This window comes from Nyctereutes procyonoides, unplaced genomic scaffold, assembly GCF_905146905.1.
Source record: "Nyctereutes procyonoides isolate TBG_1078 unplaced genomic scaffold, NYPRO_anot_genome, whole genome shotgun sequence".
Taxonomy (NCBI): domain Eukaryota; kingdom Metazoa; phylum Chordata; class Mammalia; order Carnivora; family Canidae; genus Nyctereutes; species Nyctereutes procyonoides.
Window position 1 is genome coordinate 245363 of NW_026575120.1, and position 18941 is coordinate 264303.

Consider the following 18941-nt stretch of genomic DNA (forward strand, 5'->3'; position numbering starts at 1 on the left):
AACTGACCATTTAATCTTGGCAATTATTAGCTTGCCACATTTTTTATAACTAAGAAAATTTGGACATATTGTAGTTGAATGACACTCTAACCCATATCCTTGTAGGTAAAACTTTATTATCCTTAGTACTATAAAGCAAAGCTTCAGCTGAACTTTGGTGTTACTTAACCTTCAAGTGAGAATTATCAAAGTTCCAAGTACAGAAATTCTCTGGATGAGCACAAAAATGAGTCAAAAAAATGAGAGATGAATTTTCATGAAGATACATTATTAGACCTTTCATAAAAAATTCATACAAATAGAAAAAAAGAAAAATATCTGAGTACTGTGATTTGTCATTGAATTTCCATTTTTAGCTTTCCTTCCAGTTAAACTGATTTCCTCATTTATTTGTTTCTGGATTAAAGCCAGAATCAACATTCTCCCTATTTCTAATCAAATAACAGGGAAGCAATTACAAATTCTGAATGCAGTTAGAGGATCCTGGGAGGCAGAGTGGCGGGACCTAGTCTGAACTGTGTCTCTGACTCATTTTTTACTTCAAACAAGGTATTTAACATCTCTGTGCTTTTGACATAACTGTAATAATGCTAATTGATTTCATAGGTATGATATTAAGCATAATTCAGAAAACAACCATCGACTCCTAGGAGAGGTCAGGTTAACTACAGAGAAGACCACCTCTGCAACTTGGAAAATAGAGTTTTATCTCCTTTCCATTCCCAGCACATCTTGAATGTATTGGATGGGAATATGATGCAAAAAATAGGATTTGCAGTTTTAATATACAAGACGGGAACAATATTATAATTTCCATTTCAGAAGCAAAATCTTCAGAAATGCTTTTCTTTACTTCTCTTTTGGGAATCAAACTTATTTAGCTTTTTAAAGCTTTCACTGAGTATAAATGCTTAAGATAGGTAACAAAGTACTGTTATACTCCACCTTCAGAAAAAGAAAAAAAAATAGAAGAAAATAGTCTAAAAGGAAAGTCTAAGTCTGTGTTTATGGGCAAACTTTTAAGTAACTGTCTTATATTAAGGGTATAGTCCATTTGTGAATGCTAACTTACTAAACATGTTTCTTTCAGTAGCTCTTTCTTCTTATAATTTCTTATATCTTGTATCCTTTCATAATAGCTTGCTTAAAACACCATTTAAATTTTTTTACATTAACATGTATTTTTGTTTTGTAATTGTTTTAAAAAGTTATATATCAGCTGTACAACATTTCAGTTTAAAACATAATATTTTTGTCTTTATTTTTTAAGATTTTTATTTGTTTATTCATGAGAGTTACAGAGAGAGAGGCAGAGACATAGGCAGGAGAAGCTGGCTCCCTCTGGGGAGCCTGATGCGGCACTGGATCCCAGGACCCCGGGATCACACCATGAGCCAAAGGCAGACGCTCAACCACTGAGCCACACAGGTACCCCTGCCTCTAAGTTTAATTCACTATCAACTGACCTAAAAAAATTTTAGTGAGGGAGAAATTGCACTGTAGAGACCTAGAAAAATTTATGTCAAATAATACAGTACATCAAAGAATAGTCATTTGAAAACTATTTTTGTTTTACAAAAATTGAAAGTTTTGTAACAGCCTAAAGCAAAAACACTATAAAAGAACTACAACTGTATAGTAAGGAATTGAATAATCTGATGCAATTTTATCATAAGCCAGATTTGCAAAATAATAATGATTTACTATGATGAATGATAGATACCAGACTTTCAAAGCATTTGAAATACTCAATACCTAAGCATTTCTTCAACATTGTAGAAGATATCTAGAATTACATTGGATGGAGGGTTGTCTGGGTAGCTCAGGACATGATTTCAGCTCAGGTCATGATCTCAGGGTCCTGGGATGGAGCCCTGTGTCAGGCTTTAGGCTCAGCAGGGAGCCTGCTTAAGATTCTCTCTTTCCCTCTTCCACTTCCTCTACCCACCCCCACCTCCCCACTCCTGCTATCACATGTATGCTCTCTCTCTCTCTCAAATAAGTAAATAAGCCTCTAAAAGAAAGAATTATAATTGGGCACTGAGGAATTTATATGATTTGAGACATTATCAGGAATTATTCTAAAAATTATCAAATTAAAAAATATATTTATAACGACATCTTGAAATGCCTTATTACTGAAGGAGCTGCCAGACTAGAGGCCGCCTCCTTTCTCTGGGAAAGATCAGATTTGATTATTTTAATGGCGATGAGATGGAAATTTGAGGACACCAAGAGTCAGAGCCTGCCAAAACATTTTATTGACCCTTTATTTTCTATAACATCTCATGTATAGCAATATGTATACATGCTATATAATCTCCCAGCATCTCCCAGAGCTCTTTCAGCATACACTGTCTCTTATACAAGACCTAGAAACAGACATAGATGTAAGACCATAATTTGTTTTGAAGCTCTTTAAGTTTTTAAGCTAATTTATTCATTTCTAAAATAAAGTACTTGACCCCAGAAATAATAAAGGAACTTGATGAACCAAAGAAAATATGCTAATTTCAATAGACAGTATAAAAGCAAAGTCTGGAAGGCACAAAAATTTCGTGACTTTGAATTCTTGACTCCTGAATAATTTATCTGATAGCTGGAAGTGGATTAAAATAATGAAGATTTGGTTGCTATCACATTAGAAAAACGAGACATTCTTTTTACTACTGGAAAGAAAAAGTGAAGGTCCCAATCAATAATCCATTAAAATATATTGTTTCTTTTCAGTCAGAAGACTAATTTGAATCGGAGTCACAAATGAATAGTAGTACATCATATTTTTATGCTAATCTCCCAAATCAATGTGAATATACTTAGTGAAAATTTATTTTATTTCTTTAGTTAAATAATTTTCCCTCTCTGAACCTTGTTTCCTAAGGTGTTAATGATGTTTGGATGATCTCACTTCCTTTTATTATAGTTTGACGCTGTGTACTAGGTTCATGGGATAATGCTTTCTACTTCCAAAATCTCTTTATGTGTTTTTAAAAAATATTTTCATTTTCCATCTTCATTTTCTTTTGCTTGCTTATAATAAAACAATTATTCTTGCTTCTTATTTCCTGTAACATTAAAAAACTTTACATGTTTATGACTCTGCCACTGATTAAATGTTAAGAAATTTCCATGATGTGGAAGGGTAATTTTTTACTCTTTATGACTTGAACTTTATGACAAATTTAAAAATTAAATGATAAATAACCATAAAGTTACAAATGAAATTTTAAAAAATTAGCCGTATAGCTGTTATAGTTCTGCTTGAGAAATACATTTATTACTGGGATGCCTGGGTGGCTCAGTGGTTGAGCATCTGCCTTCAGCTCAGGGCATGATCCCAGGGTCCTGGGATACAGTCCTGCATCGGGCTCCCCGCAGGGAGCCTGCTTCTTCCTCTGCCTGTGTCTCTGCCTCTCTTTCTGTGTCGCTCATGAATAAATAAATCTTTAAAAATATATATATTTTAAAATCTTTATGTATATATTATGTAGATAAATATATTTTTAATAATCTTTTAAAACCTTTAAAAATATGTATATTTATTACCAACTGAAAAATATGAGTCATACTAATAATTTGTATTGAGTAGGTATGATAATATCTTTAGCCCATTAAGATAGCCAAATTTTAAAAATGTAAGGTTTTAAGTTTTCAGTTATTTATTTTCTCTTGGGATTTTATAAATTCAAATATCTCTTTTTAAAAACAATATAAGCTAGCACACACCACAATGTCATATTTGCAAATCAATACAAACTTTAAAAAGCCATAGTTCATGAATGTTCTCTGTCAATGCTGAAGGAGGGGAGATGACAGAGGCAATCTGATAGAGACATCTAATAAATTCAATAGACAAAAAGAATTTGGTCTCTAATAAGCAACTGTAAAATTACAATAATAGAAGTTCTAAAATTCTAACTTTGATTCATAAATTTTCTTCTCATCAATTCACCAAATATTTTGTTGAGTATTTGACCCAAGTTGAATTGTTCCCCATAAAGTAACATGTTCAATCCTAATTTGCATTATCTGTGAATGTAACCTTATTTAGAAAGAAGTCTTTGTAGATAGAATCGAGTTAAGATAAGGTCATCTGAGTTAGGATGAACTCCAGTCCAGTGGTCTGGTGTCCTTGTATGAAGAGGGAAATTTAGACACAGGGAGACACAGAACCATGTGAAAGTGGAAGCAGAGAATAGGGTGTTGCTGCCACAAGCAAAGGGATGCCAAGGATTCCTGGCAGCCACCAGATTCTAGAAGAGGCAAGGAAGCATTCTCTTCTAGAGGCTCTCAGAGGGAGCATGGCCATGTTGACTCCCTAATTCCACACTTCTATCCCCAGAAATGTGAGACAATAAACTTTTGTGGCTTTAAGCCACCTGCTGTGTGGTCATTTGTTATAGCAGCCCTATGAAACTGATACAGTACCTAACTATCTACCAAGCACTGGGATATGGCAGAAATAAAAAGGGTCAAGTCCTTCATTTCATGGCACTTACATTGTAGACAGCAGTGGAGGTGGGTAGACCATAAACATATGTATAATATTTCATTACATTTGAATATATTTATAATTTCCTTAGTGCCTAGTTGTCCTTTCTTAATTAGGTTGAACTGTAAGAAATGTATGTTTGAATGTTTTAGGCCTACAAAAATGATAATTTCTTACACTTCAAATTAATATACATAATTCATCCCTAGGAATTTAATTACTCTAGGTACTTTATATGAAGGGAAACACACAGTATTTGTCCTTTTGTGTCTCACTTGGCATAAGCCTTCAAGGTTAATATTTCATTGTGCATATATCTCATTCTGATCATCCATTCATCTGTGGATGGACATTTGGATTATTATTCACAATACCTTTTGGCTGTTGTGAATAATGCTGCTATAAACATTGGTGTACAAATAACTATTCATATCCCTATTTTCAATTATATATGTTTTTTAAAGTATGCAGTTTTATTTCTTTTTCTTCTTAAAATTAGAATTAAAAAATATTTATTTATTGGGGGTGCTTGGGTGACTCATTTGGTTAAGCATCTGCCTTTGGCTCAGGATCCTGGATCAGGATTGTGTCCGGCTCCCTTCTCAGCAGGGAGTCTGCTTCTCCCTCTATCCTGCCAGCCCCGCCTTCATGCTCTCTCTTCCTCTCCCTCTCTCAAATAAATAAATAAATAAAATCTTTAAAAAATTATTTATTTAAGTAATTTCTATACCCAATTTGGGACTCAAACTCATGACCCTGAGATCAAGAGTCACATACTTTTCTGAATGAGCCAGCCAGGTGCCCCTAAAATTATAATTTTAAAATCATAATTTTATCACAGTTTTATATAGTACTGAAAAATATGTTAACTGAGAGAATTAGCAATAGTATTAAAGTCTAAGGATAATTGCCTCTTCTATTTTGCAAAAAGATAGGTAATTCAGAAGATAGGCAATGTAGCAAAAAACAGTGCCCTTCGAGTATTTATGATTCAAGTAGGGAAGTACTACATATATTTTTATAAATAACTCGGCAAATTCAAGTCTTGCATAGATAGCTTTTCCTTTCTAATGATCCTTAGAATGTACAACTCACCATCTCAGTTTTTCTTAGGAAAGATCAGTCCTGTTTCAATGAAATACTGTTAATAATTATGGAAATTTAATACAGACAACAGTAGATACATCGACAACCTATATCATTTTCCCATATGATTTGTGAAGTATAATCATTGAAAGTAATTTGCTTCTTTCTCTTTTTTTCTTCCCATTTTTTCTGTCTTTCATTCTGATGGAGGAAAGGAAGAAACATGTTTTAGGGGTTGTAGTATTTTATAAGGCCTTAATTGCATATAATTATGTTTAAATGAACAAGAGTATACAACTGGTATAACTATATTTATATCTACAAGAAAATAAATCTTACTGTAGTAGTGTTTGATTGCTATGCCTAATTTGAAAGGTGGAAATGTATTCATACCTAAATATATACAATATATCTAAAGTAAATTGTTATAATTGTAGGAAGAATTTATTTTTCTGCTGGCTCTTTTTCCACCAACAGACTCTTGACAGGTAGAGCAATTATAATCACAGTTCCTTTCAAGAGCTCCTGGACAAAAGAAACATGAAACTATGCCCACAATGAGAATGAAAATGTGCTTGTTTAAAACATCAGATGCCCTTGGGTAGAGTATTCATTTCTGTCTGAAATTTTGCTAAATGTGCAAAATCTCAATATCTACAATGCAAAGTTGAGGACACTACTGTATTGTAAATAAGGTTTTTAGTATAGTTGATGTTGGCATCTTAAAGAAGATGATTTTGTCTTTCATGACGATAGTAAAAGCCACCTAGAAAAGTTTTAAAATTATAATTCCAAGGTTATTTTATCAATTAGATAGTACTAGTTGATAGCAAACCATTCATCATACTTCTGTTTCTTGGCAATTCTCTTCTCATTTCTGTCCTCTCTAAAAGCTCACAGAAAGGTTTTTTTATACTTCTGTTTCTTGGCAATTCTCTTCACATTTCTGTCCTCTCTAAAAGCTCACAAGGTTTTTTTTTTTTTTTACATTGGAAATTATTTTAAATGTCATAATTAAACCTCATTGTATGTATATTTTAATACAAGCTAATATTTTATGTTTGTTTATTGAGAGAGAGCATATGTGCGTGCACGCACATGAGAGGGTCTCCTTTCTGGTCAAGGAGCTTCTCTAATTGATGGTTGATATTTCGCAGGTGGTTCTCAGCTCCCAAAAGGATTCTTGCTTTGAATAACAGATCTGGAAGGCTGGATGAATCATATGTTTCCTTTACATGGGGTTCTCTCTCTTGAATATCCGAATAATCTTGATGAAGCTGTTTTTGTTTAGATAAGAAACCTGTGGCATCCCTAAGGGAAGATTTTTCTCTCTGTAAATTCATCATACTTTATTTGAGTATGATGAACAGTTGTTTCATCTGTGGTTCTAACCAAAGCAATTCATCCTGGAGTTCAAGCAGACATTGCCTTTTCTTTTCAATATCTGAAATAATCTTCGTGTTCTTCCTTTTCAGAGTTTTTGACATCTGGACTTCTTTAAGCATTTTGATGAGCTTTTCTTTCATATGAGAATCAAACTTTTTGATGGCTTCTTTACAAATTTTAGATTCTACTTTTTTGTTTATAGTCTAGGATGGTTTTCTCAAATGCATACAAAATGACATCTAGTTCATTAGATGTCATTGGCTTTCTTTCCTTTCAGACACCAAATATGTACACAGTCAGAAATATCTGAGTCTATGGCTTGGGGTCAGAGTCTATGGGGATGGCAAGAGGGAGAGAGAGAGAATCTTAAGCAGGCTCTATGCCCAGTGCAGAGCCAAAATGGGACTGGATCTCATGACCCTGAGATCATGACCTGAGATGAAACCAAAAGTCAGATGCTACTGAGCCACAAAAGCCACCCAATGTAAGTTAATACTTTAAATGTAATTCAATATCTTTAATATAAGCTATATATAAAAGCATCTAGTGTACATAGCACCTGGCATAAAGCAATCGTCCAATACATGTTTGAATTTTAAATGGTTACTAAGATCACATAGTAAAATATCAGTTTTCCTAAACTATGTTGCTCTAAATTATATCGTATGAAGTTATAAAAGGATGACTAACCGAAAAAGAACTGGATCTACAAATACTAGAGCTTTTCTGCAATGAGTTATTGTATGTGTTCTTCTATTTTGTCTGACTTCTTTGCCCACCTAGCTGTGCAATTTACACAGCACTCCACTTCTTTCTGTACATTTTGATCATTTAGTTTACAATGTTAGATGAAAGGATTAAGTTATAACAGGTAAATTATATACCTTCGTGGTAAATTGATTGTTATTATATGGATTTCTGCTCAATGATATCATACAGAATGTTTGGTCTTTAGGTGTTTCTCACTTTATTTTTAAATTTTTGAGAGAGAATGAGTGGGGGGGGGTGGGGAAGGGACAGAGAGAGGATCTTAAGCAACCTCTTTGCTCAGCATAGAGCTGGACACAGTACTTAATCTTACCACCCTGAGATCATGACCTGAGACAAAATCAAGAGCTGGACACTTAACTGATGGAGCCATCCAAGCTCCCCTTTAAGTGCTTTTCTTTAGACTGTTAAGTAAATATGGATATAGGAAAAAACTTAAGATATGCCTCCCTTCAGAGAGAACCCTTTTGAAAGAAATAAACAAAATACTGTGCTTATACCTTTCCTGTGTGCATGAAAGAGACTTGTCAACCAGTGGAGTTCTTTGGAGAATGATCAGGCAAGAACAAGGCTCTTCTGTTGCAGCATCACTCAATGTTAGCCTCTGATTATCTTTTCTGTGAGCTTGTTCAATCCCCCAGAGAGGATCCCCATGGTCTCTGGCCTGGAAAGTGATAGAAGGAGTAGAAAGCAGGCTGCCTGGCTGCCAGGACAAAGTATTCCAATTGTGTGTGTGTGTGTGTGTGTGTGTGTGTGTAGGTGTGGGAGTGTTTGCAACTTATAGAATAAAGTACTCTCCCTTGACCTCTAGTGTGCCTGTGGTCATGCTACCCAGAGACTCTCTGGTTTAACTAGTGAAAAGCAAGCCTGTCTGATGGGGTGAGAGAAACAGTATTCACGGACTGCTCAGGGTTTAGATGAGGATTTAGATGAGGTTTAGATGAGGATTAAGTGTCAGCGCGTCACCTCCACCCCTGCATTTGAAGCTAGCCTGATGCCTTTAGCGCTGCACCTGGCTGGCACATTGCAGTGAAGCTTAGCTTGGTGAGAAAGAGAAAATAAATTCATGTCAAAAGTCTCTACCTCCTTCCTAACGCTTACTTTCAAAAATACACTGAGCCCATTGTTTTCCCCTTGACCAGGATAAACACAGAGAAGGAAGGAGGATGTATTGTCACTGCAAACAGACTAGTTTTATGGCAAGGGAGGGACATTTTCACCTCTGAGAAAGATTTTCCTTCCTGGGGAATATTTTCTACAGAGACAAATGACTTTTTTGGAGGTCACTGTAACAAGTTAGATGCGGGGGATACAATTAGCAAGGTGGTGCCTTTGCCTTCAAAAATCTTATTCTAAGCAGTTAGAGAAAGACACGCAAAAAAAAAAATCACTCCATCATTTGGCATCGTGCCTAGAACAGAGCAAGCATGCAAACAATGTTTATCCAGTGGATAGCTGCTATTTTGGTCTGTAAATATAGTATGGGGGGTCATGGTAAAGGAAGTAATTAATTTTGTCTTGGGGGTGGTCTGGGAAAATTCAGTTTTTAAACTTAATCACATTTGGGTTCACATATACTTAATTCATATTGTCCTTAATTTCTTTTTTAATAGTTATTTTCATTTCTGACTTGAAACATTGCCTTGCTGAGGCTGCCCTGTTTCTGCTTCCACAGCATGCAGCACAGTGCAGAGCGCCGCAGATTGCTGATCATCAGAAAAGGCTTGCTAACGCTGCTGTTCCCTGACATTGCTGCTGCTTTGGTGCAGCTGTCTCCTCTCCTACCAGATTCACCTGATGTTCCTTTGCAGAAGTGCATGGCTCAGGAACAAATAAGTCACAGCCACATACAGGAGTGAGGTTGAAGTTCACCGGAGAAGGCCAAGTGGGATGTCCCCCATGTGTCCATGCAGTCCATTTCCCTGTGCGTTGCAGGCACATGTGGATAATGAGACAGGCCGTGTGGAGTTCAGGTTAAGGTCATGGGTGGTCAAGGTGGAAAACCCTCCACTCAACTGCCGGGTCTTATAAACTGCTTTTGTGATCTTAGGGAAGTGACTTAACCTCTCTGATTTATTCGTTTGTATGAGGATAGCAGTACTTGCCTTGGAGAGTTATTTGAGAATTAAAGAAGGTGCATCTAAAATACACAGCACAGTTCTAGATTCATAGTAAAAAAAAAAAGTCAGCCAAAAGTAAAATTATACAGTTATATCTAGCAGACTTTTTATTACTCCCTCTAATGCACATACTCTAAAAACTCATATTCTATTCTATGGTGCTTCCCAAGATGGCATGTGCAGTATTTGTCCCTGAATTTAAGTGTCTTTCCCATTCTGTAACTGTTTTTGTTGGCCTCAGAAGGACTGAGAACGAACTACTTTGTTACAATATCCATAAAAATTTTTGAATATTAAGTCCTTAAATCATCGCTTCCTGAACTTTGCTACACATTGGAATCAACAATGTTTTAAAAACTCCATGCATCTGACTGCCACCTTTAGACATTCGACTAAATTCCTGGGTATGGAGATTTTTTAAAAGCTCCCCAAGTGATGCTAATGGGCAGTAAAATTAGGGACCGCTTTTTTAATTACATAAAATTAAATTTTCTCTCTTGAGAAAGAGATACATGAAAAGACCTAGTGGTCATGGGTTCTATAAGAATAAAAATAGGCTAACAATAATTCAGTTGATTCCAGTTCTTTTCTTTTTCAGTGGAAACTGTTAAGTATAAAATTTGTTTCAAGATTATGCAAATATTTCTTCCTGTCTGTGCTCCTTATCTTCCAAAATGTATGAAAACTCATCACTGGCAGCACACAGAAGTTATTTTGAGATGAACAAAATTTTTCATCAAGACTCATGACCTCAAGAGTGATTTTATTTTATTTTATTTTATTTTATTTTATTTTATTTTATTATTTTAGAGAGCACGTGCATGCGGTAGGGGGCTACCAGGGGAGGGAAGAGAGGAAATCCCAAGCAGGCTCCACATTCAGCAAAAAGCCCGATGTGTGGCTTGATCTCACGACCCTGAGATTATAACCTGAGCCGAAATCAAGAATCGGACCCTTAACCTACTAAGCCACCCAGATGCCCCTCAAGGGTGATTTTTAAAACAATCTCAAGAAATGGTAAAGTGAGTTTTTCTCTACAACTTTAAATAGAGCTTAAAGACATATAATCTTGTTAGCTTGCTTATCCATTAAGACATCAGGAAAAACATTACCTATCATTCCTTTAGTTGTAACTTTTTTCATTTTTCTTTTTTTAAAAATAAAAGCAGTCTTCCATATACAATATGAGTTCTTGTTCATTAGGCAATTACTGTATTCCAGGGTATCTAAAAGTATTACGTCCAAATGGCCACAGTCCTATCGGGTAGAAATTGTGATTTCCATTTACAAATCAGGAACATTTTAGTAGGTTGCCTAAGGACTACACAACTAGGAAGTGGCTCAGCCAAAACACTGGATGCAGGGCTTTGTGTTTACAGAGTCTTTGCTTTTTCTGCAAAAGCAACACAAGAACAATAGAACACAGAAGCAGAGTCCTTTCTCTATTTCTGCAATTGAATAGGTTCAATCTATTTAAGGTAACAGCATCATTCTGTGGGAAGCAAGCATGGGAAAGTTCAGGAGAATTTCCTTGAAGACTCTCAGATTAGAGATGAAGCTGCATTGGACATCCTGGATTCTGCCAAATCTGAACCCAATTCTGGTCTCATGAATAATTCACAGTAAATAAGTTTATGAAATTTCTTTTGTTCTTGTAGTTGTTTCAGTGAGAGAAGTGTTGAAGATGTTCAGTTTCATCCTTGTCACCACCATTCTGGTAATGGGCAGGGAAAGCTGGGTAAGATCATTTATTTATATATTTATAATACCTGCTTTGACCTGAGTTTTCTTTTATTTTGCAGAAAACCTTTAGTAATTTGGTGCTGAAAAAATTAACTAAGGGAAAAAAAATGAAAAAGGTTTCTGGAAGCACCTGGCACATGATGGGCACTTAAAATGTGACATAAATTTTTTTTTTCTGAAAGTAAAAACCAGTATTCACAATAAACGAGTAAAAGCTTTTTTAATTTACTGAGGCTATTTGGATAGTTAAATAATCTTAGAAATTTAAAACTATCCCTAGTGATTAAAATTGACCCAGGGCTTTCCCAATATTGAGCTTTCCAGTATTAAACCCTATTAGTGTAAATTAAACAAATTATTTGAAAGTAATTACAATGAACTCATGTCTTCCTCCATAAATAAAAGGGAGAAAATACTCATTTACTCAAAGTTCTAGGGGAGAGAAAACTTCTAAATTTTAAATAAGCTCACTAAAACCATACATGCAGTCTCATAAAGATTGAAGACCCTTGCCCTGTACTTTTCAGTAATTTTTAAATTACACAGTGCAATTTATATTTAACTATATTTAACAATATCACAACCAATGTCCATTTGTTGGAAAGCAGCACAGGATTCCAGACACCATGAAATGTCCCTGCTATTCATTTTTGAGACTAGTAGGAATCAGGGAGCTAAGCAAATAATTCAGAGTGGATAAATCAAGGAGTATTGAGGAGAGAGCACCAAGTGCAAATAAGAAATGGTCCTTGAGCAATAGCCAGGGGAGATTCAGCAACGTGGACTTAGAAATGGGAGAAGACCCGTACCACCATTTCCCTATTCTCTTGCTATGTGACTTCCAGTTTTGAGGCTGAATTTCTGTGTTTACAGTACAGGCCTTCATAAGAAGGGAGTGTACCTCTTTGATCCAAATAGGGTGTCTAGCTGTGCTGTTCCGGGTCACCTAGCAGCAGGCCTGGAGTATAGTAGCTCCTCCTATTTATGGAATGAATATAAGGAAGTACACAAAGATATGTACCAAAAGGCAATTGTAAATGGTGAAATCTATCTGGTGGCTGTTTAAGGAAAGAATGTGTATAAAGGTAGTAGTGTAAAGCAATCACACATGAAAACACAGAATTTCTCAGAAGTGAACATTGACACTTATCACAGGAGATCATGACGTAAGTTGAAAATAGAGATGTCAAGGTAAAAGAGGCAAAAATTTGTCTTTTGTCCCTTTTTCCCCCACCAAACCTCCAGGAACTCTTCCAGCACCGAGTACTCAAGAGCCTTTATTGAAGCTTCTAGTCCTAGTACCTCCACCAGTTTACCTCCCCTGTGGCTCACCTTCCCAGTGAACCCCGCCCCCCCATGTTTGCTTTCTCTTTGGAAAGTTCTCAGCCAGAGGCTGAGAAAACTCTTAGAAAGGAGCTGATAAACTCTTTCACATTCAAAATTCTTGGGATGTTTGCCCTTTTAGAGAAGATAAATGACTTCATTGGAACACTCAGGCTCCTCCCATCCCTTTCTGAAGTAATTGAAGGGAAAAAAAATACACAAAAAGTTAAAGTGACTTCATAGAATTTCCACAGGTAAGCGGGTGAGATACTCAAAGACATGAGGGTCTAAACTAGCATCCCTTATAAAGGCAACCACATGTCATCAGATTATAAGTACTTAATCAAATTTTTAAAACAGTAATGCCAAAAGGTCATTCAAAAGCTTGTGTATTTTAGGGATGGATACACCAACAATGTACAATGGTGCCATAAAAACTTTACTGTCAGGAAAGCATTTAGGTGGCATCATGTAGTAACAGAGTAGGGATTTTGAACTGGATTTGAATCCTGACTCTTTCTACCTGCTAGGAATTCCTGAGCAAGTTTCATCACCAGGGTTGAGCCAATTCCTTCCTCCTGGAATCATGAGGATGGAATGAGACGAGTCTAAAGCTGCTAGCATAGTCATTCAGATTACTTTATATTCATATATGATTTTTTAGTAAGCACTTTGCCATAGTTATAACTACTTATTCTTCAAACAACAAATGGCATCAGAACTTTCAAACTGCATTCTGGTTAGAATAATATCCTGAAATTGGAGTTGGGGACAAAATTGAATCATTAATTTGTCCAACTGGTTAGGAGCATTTATTTCCCAATGAGAATGAGATGCACATCACTTTGCAGGCTCTTGAGAACTGTCTCCAGGAGCAGGCGCGGCTCAGAGCCCAAGTGCACCTGCTCGAGACCCGGGTCAAACAGCAACAGGTCAAGATCACGCGGCTTCTGCATGAGAAGGAAATCCAATTCCTCGATAAAGGAGAGGAGAATAATGTCATTGACCTTGGAGGCAAGAGGCAGTATGCAGGTCAGAACCTATTTTTCCCAATTGCTTCAGGAACTTAAAATATACACCCATGTGCAAAGGTGATGCTCATTGTTTGGTACTTCAGGTTTTGCTAAAGAGCTTTTCCTATTCCAGTAACGAGCAACATGAAGCATTATACCAAATTTAAATACCTTCTACCACATTTAATCCTTTTCTCTCTATAACCTCTGCAGGCGATATATAATACCAAAGCTAAATATCTCAGAATTTATATATTTTAATGAGAGATTAAAAACAATAGATTATTTACATACCAGTGGGCAAATAGTCAATTATATTTGTGAAGTTCTACAATTGAGTTTTGTTTTTAATCATGCATGATTTCTTGTTACGTTTATACAGTTTTCCCTTCTGAAACTGTTATGTGCTTTAGGGTAGTAAGTAAGGTAATAGAATAAAAAGGCAGGGAAAGAAAAAGGGTACAATTATTTAGGGAAATACAAGGGCTGTTTTTCCCTGTATATTTTATGGTTTGGTAATTTCCTTGTTGATTGGGTCAGTGTTTCCACCCGGAAACGTAATGACCTTAGATTGTCAACACATTGCACATATCATTGTTCCAATAGAAAATTACTCACATGTCTTCCTCCAGGCATCTTTTAAAGTAACCAAACCATAATTGTCAGAAACAAGAATGTCATCTAGAGCACTTTGTTTCTATGTTCGCTCTAGCTACTGCAATGATATGTTATCATTTCTTTGTCTATGTGTCTGTCCTGATCAATCAACCAGGCACTTTGAAAGGTCTAGGATGGTGTTTCATCATTCTTTCTTCCCTCTTGCCTATTAGAGTACCTGGAATATAATAGAGCCTCGCACTTATGAATGAAAGCAAGGTAGTACATAGAGATAGGAAGAGCTAGATAAGCAAATATAAGTTGGAAAATAGATCTGACTATAAATGGAAAACTGTAGAGGCTAAAGAGATTCTAGGCTGATAGAATAAAGACATCTTTATTTTGTGTTTCTCAATATATTCATCAATGTAGGATATAAGAATTGGGAGGATTTTAGAAACTATGCTTCAACAAAGTGGCCCCTTTTTCTTTCTTTACCAAGAACCCAATCTCTTTCTGGTCAGACTTGCATCTAGAGGCTCCTGACACTCTATTGCCCAGCCCCTTGATCTCTTACCTTTGATTCTTGGGAGTCCAACTGCCTTTCCTTCACGTAGGGATCAGAAGAAGGCCTGTGGTGAAGGGATTGAAGGTAGTGTGAGGATGGCCGGTGGTTCTGCGGCATGCAACAAAGAGGAAGCAAGGACAGCTTGGGTAAAAATAGGCTTGGGAAATAAAGGCACTGTCTGAAGCAATCTCGGGGCAGAGAGCCAGGAACTAGAATCTAAGAAGAGAACCATGGTGATGATTAGGCAATACAATGAAAGAAAGCTCAGGAAAGCCATCAAACAAAAACAGAATCAGTAGAAATTCCTTGAAGACCATGATTCTCACAGGGCTACCCATCAGAATCACCTGGTGACCTTGTAAAATGCTGATGCCAATAAAAGAACTGTGAAGGGTCTGAGGTTTTACTCTATTGGCAGCTTGACAAATTAAACTGCCGCTGTTTTATGGATGCCAGGAGAAGATAAGAGACTGGGTCAGGAGTCTTCATGTTTGTACCAATATCCCTTGCTTGCAAATACTAAGGGAGCAGAGCAGAGTAATCCAGGTGGAGAATGTGGAGGCACTGGGCTGTGTCCCTGCTGAGGAACCCGAGTTTAAGAAATCAATAAAAGTCAATCTTTATTATGGGTTACAACCAAATTGGCCCATTCTTTTCTCCTTTGCAAGAGACGTTATTGTTACGAAAGTGGACAGAAACGAATCTGTCATCTGCTTTAGAGGGAGACACTGTATCTTCTAAGGCTATTTACTCTATGAGGATCCTTGAAAAAATAGTCCAGAACATAAACTCTGCTTGCAAAATGTGTAGAAAGGCAATGACCCATGGGAAACTATACATATAGTGCCCAGGTTCTATTCCAATTAAATGAGAATTTCGATCGCATTTAATGAGAACCCCTACAGCACTGAAAAGGGATGTGCTTTTGCTGATGGATGTGGATGAGATTGTTCAAGACCAGAATCAGGTCAGGCTTCTCCCCAAATTTCTTTTCATAGGCTGAGGAGGACCATGATTTCCTGGGGTCACCTGGTAGAAGGCTTTGCTTCCTTTCAGGTAGGAGGTAGGTTATTGGGGCAATTCAGTGCCTTTTTCAGTTGACGATGCTTGGAGCCTCATGGTAATGTGGTCACTTATCCATTTAGCAGGTTTTAGCTACCTATCCTGAGACTGTAGAAAGTGTAGATACAGATGTTGGGGTAGGATCTCATTGGATTAATTAGGCCAATCATTGTTGATAACAGGGTTGACTCAGAGAAGGAAGTAACCAGAATGGCCAAATGGCCATTTGATTGATGACTTTGTCTTATGGGCTGAGTTGTGCCCCACTCCCTATTCATATGTTGAAGTTCTAACCACTAATGCCTAAGAATATGACTGCGTCTGGAGACAGAGCCTTAAAAGAAGAGACTAAGTTAAAATAAGGCCATAAGGATGGGTCCCACCAATCTGACTAGTATCCATGTAAGAGGAGACACCAGGGACACTGGTGCACAGAGTAAAGACTGTATGAGGATGCAGCAAGAGGCAGCCACCTGCAAACCAAGGACAGAGGGTTCAGAAGAACCCAACCCAATGCTACTGGAGCCTTATATGATTCCAAAAGTGGTACAGCTAATCTCAAGGGCAAAGAACTGACGGGTAGAAGGAAGTTCCCATTATTCCAAATTCCAAACTAAGCTCAAAACTCAGGGTATCTACTTAGATATAATCTTTTTTTTTCTTTTTTTTTAATTTTTATTTATTTATGATAGTCACAGAGAGAGAGAGAGAGAGGCAGAGACACAGGCAGAGGGAGAAGCAGGCTCCATGCACCGGGAGCCCGATGCGGGATTCGATCCCGGGTCTCCAGGATCGCGCCCTGGGCCAAAGGCAGGCGCCAAACCGCTGCGCCACCCAGGGATCCCTACTTAGATATAATCTGAGCAGGTTGTGAACACAGATTCAAGTGTTCAAGTGTCCCATCATGCCAGGAGGCAGGTGATTGGATGATTGTTACTAGTACTGTGCAACCAGTCATGGGAAGAATGAGGTTTAGGAGTTAAAACTCCAATCCCTGTGTCAGGAGCGCTGCGTGGAAACCTTGGGAAACAAGAAGTCACCAAGGAATAAGGCACAAATTAGTTACTAGGAAATGGAAATGCCACGGTCAGTGGAAGACTGTATAAGCAGGAGTTGGATGGAAGAGTCACATGGACAGGGTCCAGACAAATCATTATAGTGTGTGTATGTCTTATAATGTTACAATGCATGTAATTAGATAGACATTTTCTGGTTTTGGATATAACATTTTTTTAAAGGTTTTATTTATTTATTCAGGAGACGCAGAGAGAGAGCCAGAGACATAGGCAGAGGGAGAAGCAGGCTCCCCGCAGGAAGCCTGATGCGGGACTTGATCCCAAGACCCTGGGATCATGACCTGAGCCAAAGTCAGACACTCAACTGCTGAGCCACCCAGGCGTCCCAGGATATAACATTTTTTTAAGAACCCAGAAGTTAGTAGATCTGTGTAATATTCTTCATATACAGTAGAATCATGAGGGAAAAGGAGAAATAAATTATAATTTGGCTTTATCTTTTAGCATATAGGCAAATAGTACTGGAAAGCCTGCCAAGGGCAAACCCTGGATAAATGAAATATATAACAACCATAAATCCTAAAAATATATTTAACATAATATATGTAATATTGTATAAGATATATAAGAACTTGCTATCAAAGTTTGTTTTTGGCTCCCTTAAATTAAAAAAATTAAATTTTCATGTATACCATCTGTCGAAATATGAGTTTCTTTGTTTTTATTTACAAGTTGCCGTATTAGTACTAATTTGTTTTCTGAATTCTAATTCATCTCATGGTAGAAAACACCTGATTGCATACAACTTAGCAATTTGTGCAAATAATGCACAAATCATGTGATTTTTATACAACATATAATTAAGTGCATCTTTTGTTGAAACTTTTGGCTGCTATTGAATTATGTATATAAATTAAAAGATAACAGTGGTACAGTCACATTAATTGGTGACCATCACAGCAGCCTGTGGCATCATATCTATTCAACCAACAAGATCACTGGTTTAACCAGATCCCCTTCTGCAGGGCCCTCAGTCTTTATGAGACAAATCTCTTGAGGCAGTATGTGTAGTGGTTAAGGTCAGAGGAGGCACTGACCATATAAGCAGGAGTAGGATCGAAGAATCACATGGATAGGGTCTAGACAAACCATTATAGTGTGTGTATGTGTGTTTGTCTTATAAAATTATAACACATATAATAAGATAGATGATAGTCATTTTCTGGCTTTGGAGATCACATTTAAAAAAAGAAAACCCAGAAGTCACTAGGTCTGTGTAATATTCTTCATCTATGGTAGAATCATTGAAGTCTGGTTTCAAATTGCAGCTGCCCATCTTGCTAGCTGTAGCCTTTGAGCAAGTTACTTAACCTTTATGGCCCTCATATTCCCCATCTGTAAAGTGGAATTTTAAGAATCCTTCTTTATTGTAAAGATTAAGAGTTACCACATGTAACATGATTACAATAGCAGTTAGTACAAAAGAACTGCCCCATGAAAGTCAGCCATCTATCTGCATTGTGTACTCTCTCCCTTGTTTTCACAGGAGAGAGCCCACACTCCCTATCCCTCAAGAATCATGCCCTCTCCAAAGAAGCAAGATCCTTTCTTCCTTTAAGTTTCCTTCTTAATGTCACCTGGGGGTGAGAATGACTATAGCAGGGCTAGCTCTGGCATTTCCCAGCATGCCCCTGAGTGGCTGCTGAGCTCACATTGGCCTTTCTTTGAGTTTAGAATGTGGGGTACACTGTGTCTTTGGTTCTCAGC

The 18941-nt window shown here is 37.0% G+C and overlaps 1 protein-coding gene and 1 long non-coding RNA gene across 2 annotated transcripts in view; one reads left to right on the plus strand and one right to left on the minus strand.

Annotated features, from left to right (window-relative positions):
• The first annotated feature begins 461 nt into the window (after nucleotides 1-461).
• FGL1 (fibrinogen like 1) overlaps nucleotides 462-18941 on the plus strand; it is a 30060-nt gene continuing 11580 nt past the window's right edge. The window contains exons 1-3 of the mRNA XM_055335377.1: nucleotides 462-549; nucleotides 11511-11590; nucleotides 13770-13950. Coding sequence (XP_055191352.1) covers nucleotides 11537-11590; nucleotides 13770-13950 — 235 coding nt within the window. The 5' untranslated portion in view covers nucleotides 462-549; nucleotides 11511-11536. The remainder of the gene's footprint in view (nucleotides 550-11510; nucleotides 11591-13769; nucleotides 13951-18941) is intronic.
• On the minus strand, nucleotides 13708-18290 carry LOC129516049 (uncharacterized). The gene is made up of 2 exons (XR_008665693.1): nucleotides 15106-18290; nucleotides 13708-13892 (listed from the first exon to the last, which is right to left on the minus strand). It is a non-coding gene; the product is annotated as an uncharacterized LOC129516049 (long non-coding RNA).